Source organism: Perognathus longimembris, chromosome 17 (assembly GCF_023159225.1).
Source record: "Perognathus longimembris pacificus isolate PPM17 chromosome 17, ASM2315922v1, whole genome shotgun sequence".
In the NCBI taxonomy this organism is placed as follows: domain Eukaryota; kingdom Metazoa; phylum Chordata; class Mammalia; order Rodentia; family Heteromyidae; genus Perognathus; species Perognathus longimembris.
In genome coordinates this window covers 23,928,345-23,947,694 of record NC_063177.1, presented here as the reverse complement: position 1 = coordinate 23,947,694, position 19,350 = coordinate 23,928,345, and the positions used below count along the sequence as shown (strand labels likewise).

The following is a 19,350-nucleotide window of genomic DNA, read 5'->3' as shown; positions in this document are numbered from 1 at the left end:
GATATACAGAGGGGTTACTATTACATAAGTCAGGTAATGTGTACATTTGTTTTTGGACATTGCCACCTCTTTCCTCACTCCTTTTTTATCCTTCCCATGACCCTACAAGCTGTACGGTTCATTTTCAGCATAGTGTCCAGTGAATACCACTGCTGCAGTTAGTTGATTACCCTTTGTCAGAAGAGGACTCGACTCCTCAAATGTCACTGGCTTTGTACTTAGATGAGTTTGGGTTTGTTTTTGCAGTTGGGATTGAAGCCAAGGCCTTCTCTTTACACCTTGATTCATGCCTCTCCAGCCTTTCTGTATTTTGTTTCTGAGATAGGGGTTGGCTGTTTTACTGCTACCTTCCTTTTCCAAGAGCTGGCCTCAAACTCTGTCCTTTCCACTTGGTCTCTTTGCCTCCTCCAGGGTAGCTACGATTTTAGGCTTGCACAAGGCCCAGCTTGGATGTGTATTTGAAATCAGGTTGCCCCTCTGTGTAACTTTTGGCAAGTAACTTAGCTTCACTGAGATTCAGTTTCCTCATCTGTCAAATATGGATACAAATAGCACCTTGGGCTTTTGTTTGTGAAGTCATTTCTTCCAGCGGATGTTGCAAGGGACATTTCAAAATAGCAAAATTATTTTGCAGGTGTTTGCTGCATAACCTGCCATAGAACCTGGAATAACGTGAGTTAGGATTCTTTAGTTTGTCTCCCTCCCTAATAATGTGCACTCCTTCCTTCTTATTATCCCGTTTTGGGATAGGGGTTGACACGCAGCCAGCTCACTGAAAAATAGGTGTCTTTTGAGGAACAAGGTGGAAGATACCCGGGGGTGGGGTGGGGGGCGCACGCATGTGCTGTGAGACGCGAGGGCCCGGCCGCGGGGCGGAGGGGCGGAACTTCCAGGGCAGTGGGCGTGGTTTGAAGCGGGGTGGGCGGGGCTCCGTGGTCCCGCCCGCATTTTCGGCAGATGGCGCTGCAGGCCAGGCCGACGCGGCGCACACGAACCCGGAACCAGGAAGCGGCGGCCGGGCTTGTGAAGGCGATCCCTGGGCGCTGGAATCCCGGGGGTTCCCTGGGGGTGGTGTTCCTCGTTCCCACTCCCGTCTCCTCCCGCGGCCCGCGCGCGCGCGCGCCGGGTCCTGACCTGAAAAGGGAGTCTGGAAAGGCCGGGGGCGGATGTGCACGTGACCGGCGGTCCCCGCGCCCGCCCTCCAGGGGCGGCCCCGGGGCCTGCGGGGAACATGGGGGGTGCTCAGGGCGGGACTGTGCCCCGGCCTCACCGAGGAGATGGTCCAGCTGCTCAGGAGCCGCGGGGTCAAGACAGGTGACACAACCCGGGCGTCACCCCCGGGGCCCGACGGCGCACCTGCCTGACGCCTCCCCTTCCTTGCCCAGCCCCACACGGCCCAGGAGAGGCTGGGGGAGGCTGGGAGCTGCAACTCAGTGATGGGGGACGGGAGGGGGGGGAGGGGGCGGTCACATTAGGAGCACCTACTCTGTCCGTACTGTGCTGGGCGTCCCGAACCTGAGCTCCAGGTAGAATGGATACCCAGGCGTGGCGAGCCCACCCCCCCTTCCCCCACTCCCTGCCTGCTGGTCAGTTGGCATGCGTTTTGTTTGCAGTGATGGACCTGGCCGCTGCAGACCTGGAGGAGGTGGCCCAGAAGTGTAGCCTGTCTTACAAGGTGAGCCCACGGTCCATGGTCCATGGTCCATCCTCCTCAAGTCCTGTCCCTGAGCCTGGGGAGCCTGAGAGCTGGGATAGCCTGATGGGTGGAGGAAACTGTCTTGAGTGCCTACCCCTTTGGCAGGCCCTGGTCGCCCTGAGGCGGGTGCTGCTGGCCCAGTTCTCAGCTTTCCCTTGAATGGCGCTGACCTCTATGAGGAACTGAAGACCTCCACTGCCATCCTGTCCACTGGCATTGAAAGGTTTGACCTTGTGTGTTGTGTGTGTGGGGGGGGGGGGGCGGACATGAGAAGCAGGGCTTTCTGTGCTTGCATCTACTGAACACTGTGTGAGGAGGGTAGGGTGGACCAATGGAAAGGAGACCCTTGGGACTTCTGAGATGTCTTACTTTACAACAGTTGTTTCTGTTGTAACCCTGGGTTGGGGTGCACTGTTGGTGCTTTGGGAGGAGGAATGACTTGTGCAAATGGGGCTGCCCTCTTCATCTAGCCATGCATGCATTGGGTATTGGAATTACCTCCCCTACTCCCAGCTGAGAATTTTTTTTAAAGTCTTCTAACACAAGACAGGCCACTGGTGGCTCAAACCTGTAATCCTAGTTACTCAGGAGGCTGAGATCTGAGGATTGTGGTTCAAAGCCAGCCCAGGCAGGAAAGTCTGTGAGACTCTTATCTCCAATTAACCACCAGAAAAGCTGGAAGTGGAGGTTTGGTTCAAGTGGTGGTGTTCTGGCCTTGAATGAAAAAGCTAAAGGATAGCACCCAGGCCATGAGTTCAAGCTCCAGTACACACACACATACACATACACACACACACACACACACACACACACACACACACACTGTCCCCTAACACCAGATGTTAGTAGCATCTCATTATAATTTAGCATGGCCTTGCCTTCCATGTCACTTCAGGATAGAGTGGACAGAAACAGGGCATAACCAAGGGGTTTCCTAACTGTGGGTTAAGTGCAATTTCTCCTTGACCTCTGCTCATTAGAGCTTGTTAGGCTCCCTTGCATTTAGTCCAAGAGGAGTAAGTGGCAGAGTTGTGGCTTGAGCCCTGGCCATGTAAACCCAGAACTTGATGCCTTCATTACATTTGTGCAGCAGCAGGAAACTGGTGTGCTCATTGAATGGAGCCCTTACATTATGCCACGTTATTTGGGTTGGAAAGAGCTGGAAGACAACTGGTGTTTTCTAGCCAAGTGAGTCTGACCTTTCTCCTGGCCTGTTTGTGCAGAATTTGATGAATAACGCTGCTGCCATCACAGAGGTCTTTGGATCCTGTTGCCCTTGCTGCTTTGCTAACACATTCTCTTGAGAGAGCTTCATACAGCATAATGCTTGCTTTTCACTGGGTTGGGGGCCTTGAGTTTATAATACTGGGATCTCAGTGTGATTGTCCAGCAAACCTTATAGGTGCCTACTGTGTGTCAGGTGAGCGGGATGGTGTGTCCCTCCAGTGAGGCAAGGCCCTTGCCCTTAGTAGGGCATTTTGAGGGAGAAAGCAGGGAAGTAGGAAGATATGTGGCCACTCAGGAAGGCTGCACCAAGAGGAAGGAATTACCAGGAAGCAGACTAGCTTTGGGGCTTGGGAAGAAAGGGAGTGGGTCTCGATAAGCATTGCAGCTAGGGGTCACTGCAGGGAGGATCACTGTTTACTGGAAAGCCCTGAAAGTTGTGGCCTTGACATTGAAAGACCTGTGGGCTTTTATGGGGTGCTTTGCCATGAAGCAGGCCCTGTGTGCTCAGTGCTTCTCAGTATGTGATTTCCTTTGTTCTTCATGACCCCTAATGAGTAAGCACATTGCTGATGGAACTCAGGATAAGTGACTTGCTCAAGACACTGCAACTAGTAAATGAAAGACCAGACACTTGAGGTCAAGGCCAAGAAGTGAAACTCTTAACTCTAACTCATCCACCCTGCTTTCTCCTTCAAGGTAGGAGACCATAAGGAAAGTAGGGTTTGGGGCAGTAGGGTAAAGGAATGCAGAACAGATGAGAAGAGAGAAGGCAAGGCAGAGAACTGGTGTGGGTACGTGGGTCCTGATCTAGGGCAAGTGAGAGTGTGAGAGGGTTGAAAGAGAAATGTTGACAAGAGCTGGGTGCTGGTGGCTCGGGGCCTGTAATCCTAGGTTCTCAAGTGGCTGAGATCTGAGGACCTTGGTTCAAAAGACAGCAGGCAGGAAAGTCTGTGAGACTCTTGTCACCAGGTTAACTACCCAACAAAAACAAAAGAAAAGAAAACAACAACAAAAAACTGGACCTTGTGGCTAAGTGGTAGAGTGCTATCCTGGAGCACAAAAGCTAAAGAAAAGTACTAGAACCAGCGTGCATACACGTGCATGTGCACATGAATGTATACACACACACACACACAGAAATGTGACAAGAGTCACTGCCAAATGGAATGAGTTACCAGAATTTCTAGACTTCTTTACAGTGTGTTGGACATAGTTAATAGCTGCAACTTTAACACTTGGGGAAAGGGGCCAGTTCTGTGGTCAGATGTTTGAGAAAACTGAAATTAATGTAGATGTGAATGTCAGCACACAGTGTACCTTGAGAAAAGCTCTGTTCTATGGGGAGGTTGGTTATGTTTTGCAGGCCTTTCTTTGTCTGCTCATCTCAGTATCCTTCATTTCTAAGATGAAGGAATGAAGAGGCATCTAGGTAAACGTTTGGATGAATGAATGAATGAGGGAGTGACTGAAAGGGAAAGGTAGAGGATGAACCCTAGAGATTATTTGCATTCTGGGCACTGGTGCCAGGCCCTTCTCTTGTTGCTACACTTAAGTTAGATGGGATGGCGGCAGGGTCTTTAGTGGCAGGAGGAGCAGAGAAATGGAAACACAAGTATGCAGGCTGACCCTATAGAACTAGACCTCCTAGATCTCCAATTTGGTGGGTTCCTGGTTAGGTTAAGACCCAGGGTTCGGGCTGGGGATATAGCCTAGTGGCAAGAGTGCCTGCCTCGGATACACGAGGCCCTAGGTTCGATTCCCCAGCACCACATATACAGAAAACGGCCAGAAGCGGCGCTGTGGCTCAAGTGGCAAGAGTGCTAGCCTTGAGCGGGAAGAAGCCAGGGACAGTGCTCAGGCCCTGAGTCCAAGGCCCAGGACTGGCCAAAAAAAAAAAAAAAAAGACCCAGGGTTCATGGGGCTGGGGATATGGCCTAGTGGCAAGAGTGCCTGCCTCATATACATGAGGCCCTGGGTTCGATTCCCCAGCACCACATATACAGAAAATGGCAAAAAGAAGCCAGAGACAGTGCTCAGGCCCTGAGTCCAAGCCCCAGGACTGGCAAAAAAAAAAAAAAAAAAAAAAAAGACCCAGGGTTCCACCCTGGCTACACATGAGAACTGGCTGGGAAATTTCCAGGAAAATTCCCATGCATGGGTTCCACTTCTCTATATATCTAACTTAAATGCCTTAGGCCAGTGTTTCCCAAACTTGTTTACATGCTATGCATCCCTCCCCCCCTCAATGACTAATTCCAGGTGACAGAACAAAGGCTTTCATGGCTTTGTTTTGGGGCAGGTACCCTAACACTTGAACTACTTCTCTATATATCTAACTTAAATGCCTTAGGCCAGTGTTTCCCAAACTTGTTTACATGCTATGCATCCCCCCCCCCCCTCAATGACTAATTCCAGGTGACAGAACAAAGGCTTTCATGGCTTTGTTTTGGGGCAGGTACCCTAACACTTGAACTGTGTTGCCCTTCCTTCCTTCCTTCCTTCCTTCCTTCCTTCCTTCCTTCCTTCCTTCCTTCCTTCCTTCCTTTCTTTCTTTCTTCTGCCTCTTGTCCTCTTCCTTCCTCCATCCCTTCCTCTCTCCTTCTGTCTTTTTTTTTTCAGTACTGGGGGTTGAACTCAAGGTCTCATACTTGCTAGGCTGGCATTCTACCACTTGAGCCATGTCTCCATCTTTCCTTTTTCCTCTGGTGATTTGGGGAGGTATCTGTGCTAACCACTATGCCACTAATGCCTCTTCTCTCTAGTTCCTTCGATGATAGAGTGTAGCAAATTTCTTCTGCCCAGGTTATCAACAAATCTTAATCCCCCAGATCTTGCATGACATACAGGAATGTACTACCACTCAGGGCTTGTTTGCTGAGGTGGACTCTTGCTAATGTTTCACTGGCAGAAAACTTTGAATCCTCCCTATCTCTACCTCCTGAATAGCTAGGAATATAGGTATGAGTTCATTGAGCTGGAATAAGTATAGTGTTATTTTTGTTTTAATTTGTAAGCTTGTAGCTGATTCTAATGTGTTTGAAAAACTGCTGATCTAGACAACTTTTTGAAAACTCCTATGGGACCTGAGCTGTGTAGTATATTCCTGCAGTCGAAGTTGTGGGTGAAAGGATCACTTGAGCCTAGGAGTTCAAGACCAGACAGACCCTATCAGGAAAAAGAGAGACAGCCTGGCACAGGTAGCTCACACCTATAACCCTAGCTACTCAGGAGGCTGAGAGCTGAGAATCTCAGTTCAAAGCCAGCCCCAGAAGACAAATAGGAGAGATTCATCTCCAGTTAACCAGCAAAAAGCTGGTGGTGGAGGCATGGCTCTAGTGGTAGAGGGCCAGTTTTACCAAATAAGAGTGTGAGGCTTAGAGTTTAAGCCTTTAGTACCAGCACAAAGATGATGAGAGAGAGAGAGAAGAGAGAGAGAGAGAGAGAGAGAGAGAGAACACACAATAACAACAGTAAGGAGTCCTATACAGGCAGGCTTGAGAATGACATCTAATGGCTGTCAAACTGAATCATATGGAGATCTTGTTGAAACACAAATGTGGCTCTACCCATAGGATCTGATTTTAAGTAGGTCTGGGGAGGAGAGCAGAGAATTTGTATTTTGAACCAATTTCCAAGTGTTTCTGGTAGTCTAGGGACCACCCAGGAGAGCCACACACAGAGAGAACAGAACACTACTGATTGGAAAGTAGGTTTCCAGATCTTGGGAAAGAATGAGCGCTAGGAGGGCCGAGGCTCAGAGAGTGTTAGGCAGGTGCTTATTCAGCAGACAGCACAGTTATTCCAGGGTGCCACAGGACTGGAGGAAAAGCCAGAACACTGACCAGCAGGAACTTGTGGTCCCTGGAACTAAATAGATGGGGTGATGCAGAGTGGCCACTTGTGTAGACAGATGGGTCATGGGAGTCTTCAGGAGTCCGAGGCTTGGAGTCTGGGAAGGCTGGGAAGGTGTGTGTGTAGCCAGGTGTTGGTGCAGGCTTCGGTATAGAAACTTCAGCTCCTGCACTGTGCAGGGTGCAGCCAGGAGTGTGGCTGGCCACCTTGTTTGACTGTAGCTCCAGGACAGAACCTGAGTCATGAGCCCAAGTGTTGAATGGCACAGGAACAAAATGAAGTGAGAGCTGGCACCAGTGGCTCATACCTTTAATCCTAGCTACTCAGGATGCTGAGATCTGAGAATCGAGGTTCAAAGCCAGCACAGGCAGGGAAATTTTGGAGACTCTTTTCTCCACTAAACTGCCAAAAAAAAAAAAAAAAAAGAAGCCAGATGTGGAGCTATGGCTCAAGTGCTAGAATGCTAACCTTGAGCAAAATAGCTAAGGAAAAAATACCTTGGCTCTAAGTTCAGTCCCTAGTAGTATGGTCATCAAAAAGGAAAAAAAAAAAAAAAAAAGGAGAGAGAGGAGGAGGAAGGGGTGGGGAGGAACATGAAAGGAGGGGGGATGAGGAGGAAAAGGGAGGAAAGAGGAGAAGGAAAAGGAGCAGTGAAAACTGTCCTATTCATTTCTCTAGCAAAATCATGGTGTGTCTCCTGGGTTTTAGGCCTAGTGCTACTAGTACTAGGGATGCATCAGGGCTGCGGCCCGGTCCTTGCCCAAGGGTGCTTTAATTAGATGAGGGGGACAGACAAAAAACAAGCAAATAAAAAAAATAATTACAAACTCCCAGAACTAATAAGAGAGTTCAGCAAGATTGCAGGATATGAGATTAACACATAAAAATCAATTGCATTTCCATGTGCTCTCAGCAAATACATGGACACTGAGATGAAAAGCACAAAGCCATTTACAGTTCCTCCAAAGCAAATAAATACTTAGGCGTGTCTGACAAAGCACAACCATGTAGGGTTTGTATGCTGAAAATGAACCAGCGCTGATGGATGAGGTCAAAAAAGGGGTCCAGATGTAGAGGCACACTGTGTGTGAACTGGAAGACTACCTAGCAAGCGTCCATTCTTCCCCAATGATCCATAGATTTAATGCAGTTTCTACCACAGACCTGGCAAGAGGTTTATAGGCACTTTGATAGCTCTATAAAAAAGCCAGTACCTAGAATGGTGAACATGATTTTGCAGAAAGATAAAGTTGGATGAATCACCTCTACCCAACATACTGTACAGCCAGAGTAATTAAATGAGTATGGGGGAGAGAGACCCAGAGGTCTGGGGGGCAGATAGACAACCCAGAAGTAGGTTCCAAGTTGATGTGTTTTGTTGTTTTGAACTCAGGACCTGTGCTTGCTAGGCAGGCACTTAATTGCTTGAGCCCTGACCCCTGCTCCTTTTTTGCTTTAGTTTGTTTTTAATATTGGTCTTATGCTTTTGACTAGACCAGCCTTGGGCCTTAATCTTCTTATCGCTGCCTTTATAGTAGCTAGGATTGTAGGTGTGACTACTATACCAGGCTTCTTTTGGGGGGGAATATGGTCTCATTCACTTTTTGCCTGAGCTGGCCTCTAACTACAACCTTCCTTTTTTTTTTTTTTGGTGAGTCCTGGGGCTTGGACTCAGGGCCTGAGTGCGTCCCTGGCTTCTTTTTGCTCAAGGCCAGCACTCTACCTCTACAACTTTTGGCCTTTTCTGTTTATGTGGTGCTGAGTAATCAAACCCAGGGCTTCGTGCATGCTAGGCAAGCACTCTACCACTAAGCCACATTCCCAGCTCCCTTCCTATTTTTGTATCTGGAGTTTTAAGTATGTGCCACCAGGCCTGCCCCCGTGCAGCTGAATTCTGACAAAGTTAAGAAGCGAGGGAGAAAGATAGCTTTTTGAACAAATGGTGGACAGGACATGGAAAATACTAAACCTAGCTGGTGGCTCATGCCTGTAATCCTAGCTACTCAGAAGGCTGAGATCTGAGGATGCAAGCCAACTTGGGCATGAAAGTCTATGGGACTCTTATCTCCAATTAACTACCAAAAAAAAAAAAAGCCTGAAGTAGAACTTCAGCCCAAAGTGGTAAAATGCTCATCTTAAGCAAAAAAGCTAAGCAAGAGTGAGTGCCCTAGCCTTGAGTTGAAGCCCCAATACTGGCACAAAAAAATAAAATAAACCTGAAAAGCATACCTTATATAAAGGTTGATTAAAAACTAATTATGAGGGGCTGGGAATATGGCCTAGTGGCAAGAGTGCTTGCCTTGTATACATGAAGTCCTAGGTTTAATTCCTCAGCAACACATATATAGAAAACAGCCAGAAGTGGCGCTGTGGCTCAAGTGGTAGAGTGCTATCCTTGAGCAGTGCTTAGGCCCCGAGTTCAAGGCCCAGGACTGGCAAAAAACAACAACAACAACAAAAAAACAAAAACCAACTAATTATGAGCTTAAAGCTACACCATAAATTCATCAAGCTTTTGGAACAAAATTCAGGAGAGAGTCTTGGAGAACTAAAGGTTACCTAAGGTCTTAGGCCTCACACCCAAAGTCTGATGTATTTAACTCCAGCACTGCAAAAGAAAGGGAAAGAATGGACCTAATAAATATGAAAAGCTTTGGCTATGCAAACGAGAATGAAAAAACAAGTACAGAATGAGAAAAATACAATCAAGCCTCCTTCGTCAGCAAAGGACATACATCTAGAATATTAAGAGAATTCTTAAAACTCAGTAGTGAATGGGAGAAAAACAGAGGAGGTAACAAGTTTGATAAGAAATGTACTCACTACCTTATGTATGAAACTGTAACCCCCTCTTTATTTGACAATAAAGAAATTAAAAAAAAAAAAAACCTCAGTAGTGAAAAACAATCTAATTAAAGACAGAGATATATACAAGAGCAAGGAGAAGACCTGGGCAGAACCTTGTCACAGACCAAACAGGTGGCAGATAAACACAAAAAGATGTTAGGGAAATGCAATGATATTACTAAATGGGTACATAAAAAATAATGATGGGGGGCTGGGGATATGGCCTAGTGGCAAGAGTGCCTGCCTCATATACATGAGGCCCTGGGTTCGATTCCCCAGCACCACATATACAGAAAATGGCCAGAAGTGGCGCTGTGGCTCAAGTGGCAGAGTGCTAGCCTTGAGCAAAAAGCCAGTGACAGTGCTCAGGCCCTGAGTCCAAGCCCAGGACTGGCCAAAAAAAAAAAAATAATAATGATGGGCTGGGAATGTGGCATAGTGGTAGAATGTGTGCCTTGCATGCATGAAGCCCTGGATTGGATTCCTCAGCATCACATAAACAGAAAAAGCCAGAAGCGACGTTGTAGCTCAAGAGGTAGAGTGCTAGCCTTGAACAAAAAGAAGCCAGGGACAGTGCTCAGGCCCTGAGTTCAAGCCCCAGGAGTGGCAAAAAAAAAAAGTCTAAAAAAGGGGCTGGGAATGTGGCCTAGTGGTAGAGTGCTTGCCTAGCATGCATGAAGCCCTGGGTTCGATTCCCCAGCACCACATATAGAAAAGGCGGGAAGTGGCACTGTGACTGAAGTGGTAGAGTGCTAGCCTTGAGCAAAAAGAAGCCAGGGACAGTGCTCAGGCCCTGAGTTCAAGCCCTAGGACTGGCAAAATAATGATAACACCAAATGCTGGTGAAGATGTGGAGAGACCAGAGTGCTCATTGTAGTGGGAATAGAAAGTCATAACCACTCTGGAAAAGAGTTTGGTAGTTTCTTCTGAAGTTAACTTACAACCCAGTGTTTACATTCTTGGGTATTCATCCCAGAGATACAAAAACATTTATACACAAATGTTTATAGCAATATGATTAATAATAGGCCCAAACGGAAACCACTGGGTGAAAAGTAACACAAACTAATAAAACATGGCATGGAATACTACTCAGTACTAAAGAGGAATGAAATATTCATGCATGCAGCAATTTGGCTGGATCTCCAGGAAATAATGAGGAGTGGAAAATGCCAGTCACAGAGGTTATGCCATAGATGCTTCTGTTTGCAATCACATAATGGGGAGAGGTCACAGGTGGTGAGGGTCAGGGATTAGGGTTGGGTGGGAGGGCTGTGACTGTAAAAGGGACACACAAAGGATACTTGAAGTAGTGGAGGTGTTCTGTCTTGGGGGTGGGGTTCACAAATGAAATGACAACTCTGCTTGGACACACAGGTGCTGATTAGAGTCTGAATAAGCTGATTGTTCACTGAGGTGTGTGGTTTCCTAGCTGTGCTGTAGCTCAGTAGCTACACTCTGCCACTGAACTATACCCCTAGCCCAGCCCAGTCTAGCCCAGCTCAGGAAGGCCTTGAATGGCACACCTCCTCCCTCAGCCTCCCCAATGCTGTGAGGTACTTTCCTTATCTCTTACTGATTTCAGTATGTACTGTGATGTATTTTCCTTCTCTTTTCCTCCCCAATGCCCTGGTTGATGGTCTTCTTTCCACTTCTGCCATCAGCCTGGACAAACTGCTTGATGCTGGTCTCTATACTGGAGAAGTGACTGAAGTTGTAGGAGGCCCGGGTAGTGGCAAAACCCAGGTATATGGGAGGGCAGCCACCAGGGACACTGGGGGAGGTGGGTACATAATACTGCATCCCCCAAAGAGGCTCCTGTGTTCCTGGGTTCACTGTTCCTTAGAGATGAGCTGGGTGATAAGAAGTGTCGCTGGAAGCTGGGGAGGATATGGTTGCAGCTCCCATGGTAGCCACCCCGGGCTCAGGCTCATCTAGTGTCCTGCTGTCTTTCCAGCTATGTCTTTGTGTGGCTTCAAATGTGGCCCACAGCCTGAAGCAGAGTGTCCTGTACATTGATTCTAATGGAGGACTGACAGCCTCTCGCCTCCTTCAGCTTCTGCAGGCTAGAACCCAGGACGAGGACGAACAGGTACGAGGTGGGACAGCTGGATTCCTTTAAGAAGCAGACCCTATAGGACCCTGTGATCCCTCACTCTTAGAATTTGGGCCACCTGAGTGGGTTCTAGCTGTGAAACCTGCAGTTCTACCAATGCTCCTGCATTCCCCTCCCCCCAGCATACTCCCAGGTCCCCTCTGTATCCTCCTAGCATCCCTCCTGAATCCCCCAAGCATCGCCCTCTATAACCTCCCTGCGTCCCTCTTGAATCCTGCCAGCATCTCCTCTGTATCCCCCCCTCCCCTGCATCCTTTCCTGCACACCTCCCTCCCACCAGCTAGTGTTCTCATCACCCACATACATGGCTCTCCCAGGACACTCCCAACTCTTTGCATACCCTAACTCAGATTGTGTTTCCAGTCCATTCTTGCCCACAGCAGGCATCACTAATCAGTTCTATTTCTCTTTCTTTTTTTTTTTTTTGGCCAGTCCTGGGCCTTGGACTCAGGGCCTGAGCACTGTCCCTGGCTTCTTCCTGCTCAAGGCTAGCACTCCGCCACTTGAGCCACAGCGCCGCTTCTGGCCGTTTTTTCTGTATATGTGGTACTGGGGAATCGAACCTAGGGCCTCGTGTATCCGAGGCAGGCACTCTTGCCACTAGGCTATTTCTCTTTCCTGAGTTTCAAGTAGAGAGAGAGCGTGTGTGTGTGTGTGTGTGTGTGTGTGTGTGTGTGTGTGTGAATACTGGAGCTTGAACTCAGGGCCCTGAGGACTTCCTTTTTTTTTGGCCAGTCTTGGGCTTTGGACTCAGGGCCTGAACACTGTTCCTGGCTTGTTTTTGCTCAAGGCTAGCACTCTGCCACTTGAGCCACATTGCCACTTCTGGCCATTTTCTGTATATGTGGTGCTGGGGAATTGAACCTAGGACCTCCTGTATGCCTCTAGGCCATATCCCCAGCCCTGAGGGCTTCCTTAATTAGAGATAAGAATTTCATGGACTTTTGTTTTGTGTGTGTTGGTGTTGGGATATGTTTGTTTCTGTTTTTGTTTTTTTTTTCCCCTCAAGTCTAGTGCTCTACCACTTTGAGCCACAGCTCCATTTCTCTTATTTTGGTGGGAGATAAGAGTCTCACAGACTTTTCTCCCCAGATTGGCTTTGAACCATGATCCTCACCTCTCAGCCCTCTAAATAGCTAGAATTATATGTGTGAGCCACCAGTGCTTGACTCTCATGGACTTTTCTGCTCAGGCTGGCTTTGAACATTGTTCCTCAAATCTCAGCTTCCCAAGTAGCAAGGATTAAGGTATGAGCCACTGGTGCCCAGCTGAGTTTCAAGTTCAGAATTTTGGAGTTCAGTACCCAGGTAGCCATGGCTGAGATCCAGCCCAGTGACAGAGTCTATTTGCATTGTGTCCTTGAACTAAGTGCTCTTCCCATCCTCAGCCTTACAGTGTCTCTTCATTGCTGCTTCAACCATCTTCCTCTTCCCCTCTATAACCTCTTAGGCAGCAGCTCTCCAGAGGATCCAGGTGGCGCACGCATTTGACATTTTCCAGGTGTTGGATGTCCTACAGGACCTGCGGGGTACAGTGGCCCAGCAGGTAAGCCTGCTATCTGTCCCTCCCTGCTTTACCTACCTGGCCAGGTACTGTCAGTCTGTGGACATATGGACTATGACATATATTGTTGACAAATGCAGATGTGCATTGTGGTGACTCCAGCTGTGCTCGCCACTTCCAAGGTAGAATTCTTGAGTGCGTCAGGCCGTGTTTCACTCTTGACATGTCCACCATTCCTGCTGAACATGGAGCTCATTGAGTCCAAGGATCACGTATTGGGTTCACCTCTACATTCCTTACTAAAATGCATTAGGCGCACTTTCAGCTGCATGCAATAGAGTCTATTTGAGAAGATAGGACTCAAGAGGTTGCCAAGTACACAACATTAGGACTCTGGGTTGTGTATCTGGTTTTCTTGTTCTTTTTCTCATGATTGCAAAGTGGCTGCTGTAGCTTTAAGCATCTTGCTTTCACACATGCACATACTCTCCATATTCAAGTCCCTAAGAGACAGATTATTCTTTTCAGTACCTCTTCCTGTCTATCAGGGAAGAAAACCTTTTCCCAGAACCCACTAGTGGACCTCTCCATCTCCTCCCTATAGCTAATTGGCCAGATTTTTTTTTTTTTTTTTTGCCAGTTCTGGGGCTTGATCTCAGGGCCTAAGCACTGTCCCTGAGCTTCTTTTGCTCAAGGCTAGCACTCTACCACTTGAGCCACAGTGCCACTTCAGGCTTTTTCTGCGTATGTGGTACTGAGGAATTAAACCCAGGGTTTCATGCATGCTAGGTAAGCACTCTACTGCTAAGCCACTTTCCCAGACCCAGATTTTTTTATTATTTTTTTTTTGGCCAGTCCTGGGGCTTGGACTCAGGGCCTGAGCACTGTCCCCTGGCTTCTTTTTGGTCAAGGCTAGCACTCTGCCACTTGAGCCACAGCGCCACTTCTGGCCATTTTCTGTATATGTGGTGCTGGGGAATCGAACCCAGGGCCTCATGTATATGAGGCAGGCACTCTTGCCACTAGGCCATATCCCCAGCCCCCAGATTTTTTTTTAATTGAGATATTTTACACCTATAATCCTAGCTACTCTGGAGGCTAAGATCTGGACGATTATGGTTCAAAGTCAGCTCAGACAGAAAAGTCCATGAGATTCCACCTCCAAAATAACCAAAGAGACACTAGGCTGGAGGCATGGCTCAGGTGGTAGAGTGTCAGTCAGCAAGCAAGCTGAGCAATCATGAGGTGTTGAGTTCAAACTTCAATATTGGGGGAAAAAAGGAGGGGGGGGCGAAGGTATTGCTCAGCAGTAGAGCACTAGCCTAGTAAGTACAAGGACTTAAGTTCAAGTTCCAGTACAGTCTTACCCCCTAAAAAAAAAACGGTGCTTGTAATAGAATCCTGGGCCTGTGTATTTTAGGCAAGTACTCTACCACCACACAATACCGCCCCCCCCCCCCCCCAATTTGGCAAAAATTGAGTCCCTCCCTCCCTCCCTCCCTCCCTCCCTTCCTTTCTATTTATCTACTCTATTCTATCTGTCTGTCTGTCTACCTACCTATCTTAGACCAGGGACTGGGCCTCCATTCCCTAAAATCACACAGTTTCTGTCCAGTACCTGAATATCTTTCAAATCACAATGACATGATAGAGAGAATTGAGTAGTATTTTGGCTTGTCCTTAGCCACCCTGCTAGGTCTACAGACAGGGTTTGGTGCACTAATTTATAGACTATGGGAATTTGAAAACAACAACAACAACAAGAGATCCTTGAATAGTTTAGTTCATCTCAAACTTTTTCTCTTGCCTCAAGGCATGACATGTTGTCAAGGATGTTACATCAAGAAAATGGCTGTGTATGGGCTGGGAATATGGCCTAGTGGCAAGAGTGCTTGCCTTGTATATATGAAGCCCTGGGTTCGATTCCTCAGGACCACATATATAGAAAATGGCCAGAAGTGGCACTGTGGCTCAAGTGGCAGAGTGCTAGCCTTGAGCAAAGAGAAGCCAGGAGGCAAGCACTTTACCACTAGGCCTTATTCCCAGCCCCCAAAGAGAAGCCAGGGACAGTGCTCAGGCCCTGAATCCAAGGCCCAGGACTGGCAAAAAAAAAAAAAAAAAAAGGGCTGTGTGTCAGTGGCTTATACCTGTAATTCTAGCTACTTAGGAGGCTGAGTTCTGAAGATTGTAGTTTGAAGCCAACCTGAGCAGGAAAGTCCATGAGGTTCTCATCTCAAGTTAACCAACAAAAAAGTTGGAAGTGGAACGATGACTCAAGTGGTGGAGTGCCAACCCTCAGTGGAAAAAAAGCTAAGGGACAGCACCCAGGCTTCTAAGTTCAAGCTCCTGCTTAGGCTATCCTTGAACTGTGATCCTTAGATCTTAGTCTCCTTAGTAGCTAGGATTACAGGAGTGAGCCATCAATATAGGGTTTGTCTTGGAATTTAAATCCACTGTCCACCCACATGTTCCATTACACGGTCATGTTGCAATTCCATGTGCAGCAGTGTCTGGGCTGGGAGGTTGTCTCTGATGAGCTAGAAGAGCAGGCTTGTCCTGTGTGCCCCACTGACTCAACTGTATCTGTTTCTCCCCTCCCCTCAGATAACAGGTTCTTCAGGGGCTGTGAAGGTGGTGGTTGTGGACTCGGTTACAGCAATGGTGGCCCCTCTTCTGGGAGGTCAGCAGAGGGAAGGTGAGTGGTGTGGCACAGCCTGAGGGCAGGGTGGGAACCTCACGTCTCAGCCCTGTTCCTTGTCCTCTGCTGCCCTATCCCTCTGCTTCTCCTCCCCCAGGCTTGGGCCTAATGGTGCAGCTGGCCCGAGAGCTGAAGACCCTGGCTCGGGATCTCAGCATGGCTGTGGTGGTAAGAAGGCTTGGCCTATGAAATTTCCTTCTGATTACACTTAGCTCTTCATTTCCCTTCAGTGGCAGCTTAGAGCCACAGATCCACTTCTGGCTCTTTTGGTAGTTTATTGGAGATAAGTGTCTCACAGATTTTCCTGCTTAAGCTAGCCTTGAACCATGATCCTCAGATCTCAGTCTCCTGGGTAGCTAGGATTACAGGAATGAACTATTGGCACCTGGTTTTTCCATGTTCTTTATATACGTTTTTGTTTGTTTGTTTTGTTCTGATACTGGAGTTTCAGCTCAGGGCCTCCTGCTCTTGCTTATCTTTATTCACTCAAAACTGGCACTCTATCATTTGAACCACAACTGCAACTCTACTGTTTTGCTATTAATTGGAAATTAATAATTAATTGCCCACGCTGGCTCTACACTTTGATATTCAGATCTCGGCCTTCTGCTAAGATTGCAGGTGTTAGCCCTAGGCACCTGGCTTGTTTTGTTTTTTAGAGAAAAGTTCTCACTATGTAAACTAGGTTGGCCTTGAACTCAGATCTTTCTTTTTTTTTTTTAACCCATCCTGGGGCTTGAACTCAGGGCCTGGGCCTTGTTCCTAAGTTCTTGTTCAAGGCTAGCACTCTACCACTTGAGCCTCGGCGCCACTTCCAGTTTTTAGGTGGTTTTTGGAGATCATAGTCTTATGGACTTTCCTGCCCAAGCTGGCATTTCCCAACACAAAGGACTGGGTGCCATGTGTCTGGATGCCCATCTTTTGGGCTGGGGGTGTGGCAGGTAGAAGCCCAGCACCAGTTCCCCTTTAGGGGACCCAGGTGTCCACTACCTTCTAGTTGGGGTCAGACCTGAGGCATCAGGGTTTAGTGGAAAGAGCTGGGTACAGGTCAGGAGCTCTGGGTTCTAGTTCTAGACTTGCCAGTAAGTTTCAGAGCCTTAAGAGAATTGTTTCCCTATGCCAGGCTTCAATTTTCCCATCTGTCAGGCATTGATGGCTCATGCCTGTAATCCTAGATACTCAGGAGGCTGAGATCTGAGGATTGCAGTTTGCAATCAGCCTAGGCAGGAAAGTCTGTGAGACTCTCCTCTCTCATTAACCACAAAAAGCTGCAAGTGGAGCTATGGCTCCAGTAGTAGAGTGCTAGCCTTGAGCACAAAAGCTCAGAGATCAGAGCCCAAGCCCAGAGTGCAAGCCCCAGGATGAGCCCCCCCCCCAAAAAAAAGAAGGTGTAATAGGTACAGTGTATGGCTTTGTAAGCCTTTTTTTTTTTTTTTTTTTTTTTTTGGCCAGTCCTGGTGCTTGGACTCAGGGCCTGAGCACTGTCCCTGGCTTCTTTTTGCTCAAGGCTAACACTCTACCACTTGAGGCACAGCACCACTTCTGGCCATTTTCTATATATGTGGTGCTGAGGAATCAAACCCAGGACTTTATGTACACGAGGCAAGCACTCTTGCCACTAGGCCATATTCCCAGCCCACTTGTGTTTTCTGTAGGTGACCAACCACTTGACCAGAGACAGAGACACTGGGAGGCTCAAACCTGCCCTTGGACGCTCCTGGAGCTTTGTGCCCAGCACCCGAATTCTCCTGGACATCCCCGAGGGAGCCAGAGCATCACGCAGTTGCCTACGCACAGCATGTCTGACCAAGTCTCCCCGTCAGGTGAGCCAGCCCCCAAAAGGGTTCCAGTGATTGCCCTGGAGGGTGGTTTCCATGCCCATGGGTATCTCACTGAATTCTTCCATGGTAAAACCCTGCCACAAAAGAGCCTACCCACTTGGATTGCTTAGGAGCTGGAATATGGCCTAGTGGCAAGAGTGCTTGCCTCATATACATGAAGCCCTGAGTTTGATTCCTTAGCACCACATATATAGAAAACTGCCAGAAGTGGCGCTGTGGCTCAAGTGGCAGAGTGCTAGCCTTGAGCAAAAAGAAGCCAGGGACAGTGCTCAGGCCCTAAGTCCAAGGCCCAAGACTGGCAAAAAAGAAAAAAAAAAATCCACTTGGGTTGCTTAGCTCAACTTACCTTATCTCCTATCTCTTTGTCCAGCCAACAGGATTCCAGGAGGTGGTAGACATTGGCACATCGGGGTCCCCAGACCAGAGCCTGGTGGCTCTGGGAGAGCAGATGTGACTGGCATTGTGGATTGGAAAAGGGAGGCACTGAGGCTCTCCCTCTTCCCCCATCTTTTCCTTCCTGGCAAACTGCTGCCCACTGCTTCCTAGCACCCGGGACCTCAGAAGCTCTCAGGCTGGTGGAAAAGACATCTCACTCTGGAAGCCCATGGAACCATGGAAAGATGCTGCAATTGGAAGTGCCCAGCTGTGCTATTTTGTATTCTCTCTCTGTGTTGCCAGTGGAACTGATTGACCCTGGTCCAGGCATCTCTGAAGGACACTAATGATGAATGAACAGCTCTAAGTGTCACCCTTTGATCCTGTGTGATTGAGCCAGGAAGCTAAACAGAGGAATTTGCTGTTGTTTCTCTCCTTGTGTTTCTGTGTTGGCCTCTGTTTTTCCATCTGTAAGGTGGAGCTGTCTCTGAGTTAGCTCTGAGACCGAGTTAGCTTAGCTTAGCTCTGTCTCTGAGTAACTAGGTAAGAATAATCTCATTAAATGTATACTTCTTCATGGATATCGTGCTCTTAAAATACACAAAAATGAAATACTCTGAGCCCCAGAGCCACTTGCCTACAGGGTTGTTTTTCATTTCTCCCCAGTGAGGCCCCCAAAGAATGGAGGTTCTTCCTCTCCTGCTGATTTGGTTTCACACACCTGCAAGTATGACCTGGACTAGGTGAGAATGTAAGCTTGCTGCTGTCCCAGGGATATAATTTAACAGGAAGGAAGGCCGTGGCCTGCTCCAGGTGAATCCAGCTGCTTGTTTCATGTGCTTGGTGTCCTATGGGGCCCTGTCACAGTGTAGAGTAACCAGAGGTGCTGAACCATGGCCTTGCCCATAAACAGACAGAGGAGAATTTGCACAGTAAATAGAGCCAGCTGGGAAAATTGATGCTGGCGTAAATAATACATGGCAAATCTAGTCCTTTATGTAGAAATTCATTGCTGGTGGCTCCAAGATGCAGTATAATTACACTTCTCTGCCTGCCAGCTGCACCACAGTCTCGTGCCTTGGCGGATGAACACCCTCCTCCCCCTGTCTGTTACCAGCACTGTGGCCATTCATCTGAGCTGTCACCATGGCTGGGAGGGCAGAATGACGCCAGGGAATAGAATGGAAAGAGAAGT

The 19,350-nt window shown here is 48.1% G+C and overlaps 1 protein-coding gene across 1 annotated transcript; it reads left to right on the top strand.

Moving 5' to 3' along the window:
* Positions 1–957: 957 nt before the first annotated feature.
* On the top strand, positions 958–18,732 carry Rad51d (RAD51 paralog D). The gene is given in 12 exon segments (XM_048366112.1): positions 958–1,092; positions 1,179–1,314; positions 1,614–1,675; positions 1,802–1,850; positions 1,853–1,919; positions 11,287–11,368; positions 11,580–11,714; positions 13,188–13,283; positions 15,846–15,936; positions 16,037–16,107; positions 17,595–17,762; positions 18,151–18,732. Coding segments are annotated over 12 exon segments (1,176 nt in total). The 3' UTR covers positions 18,235–18,732.
* The last annotated feature ends 618 nt before the right edge of the window (positions 18,733–19,350 follow it).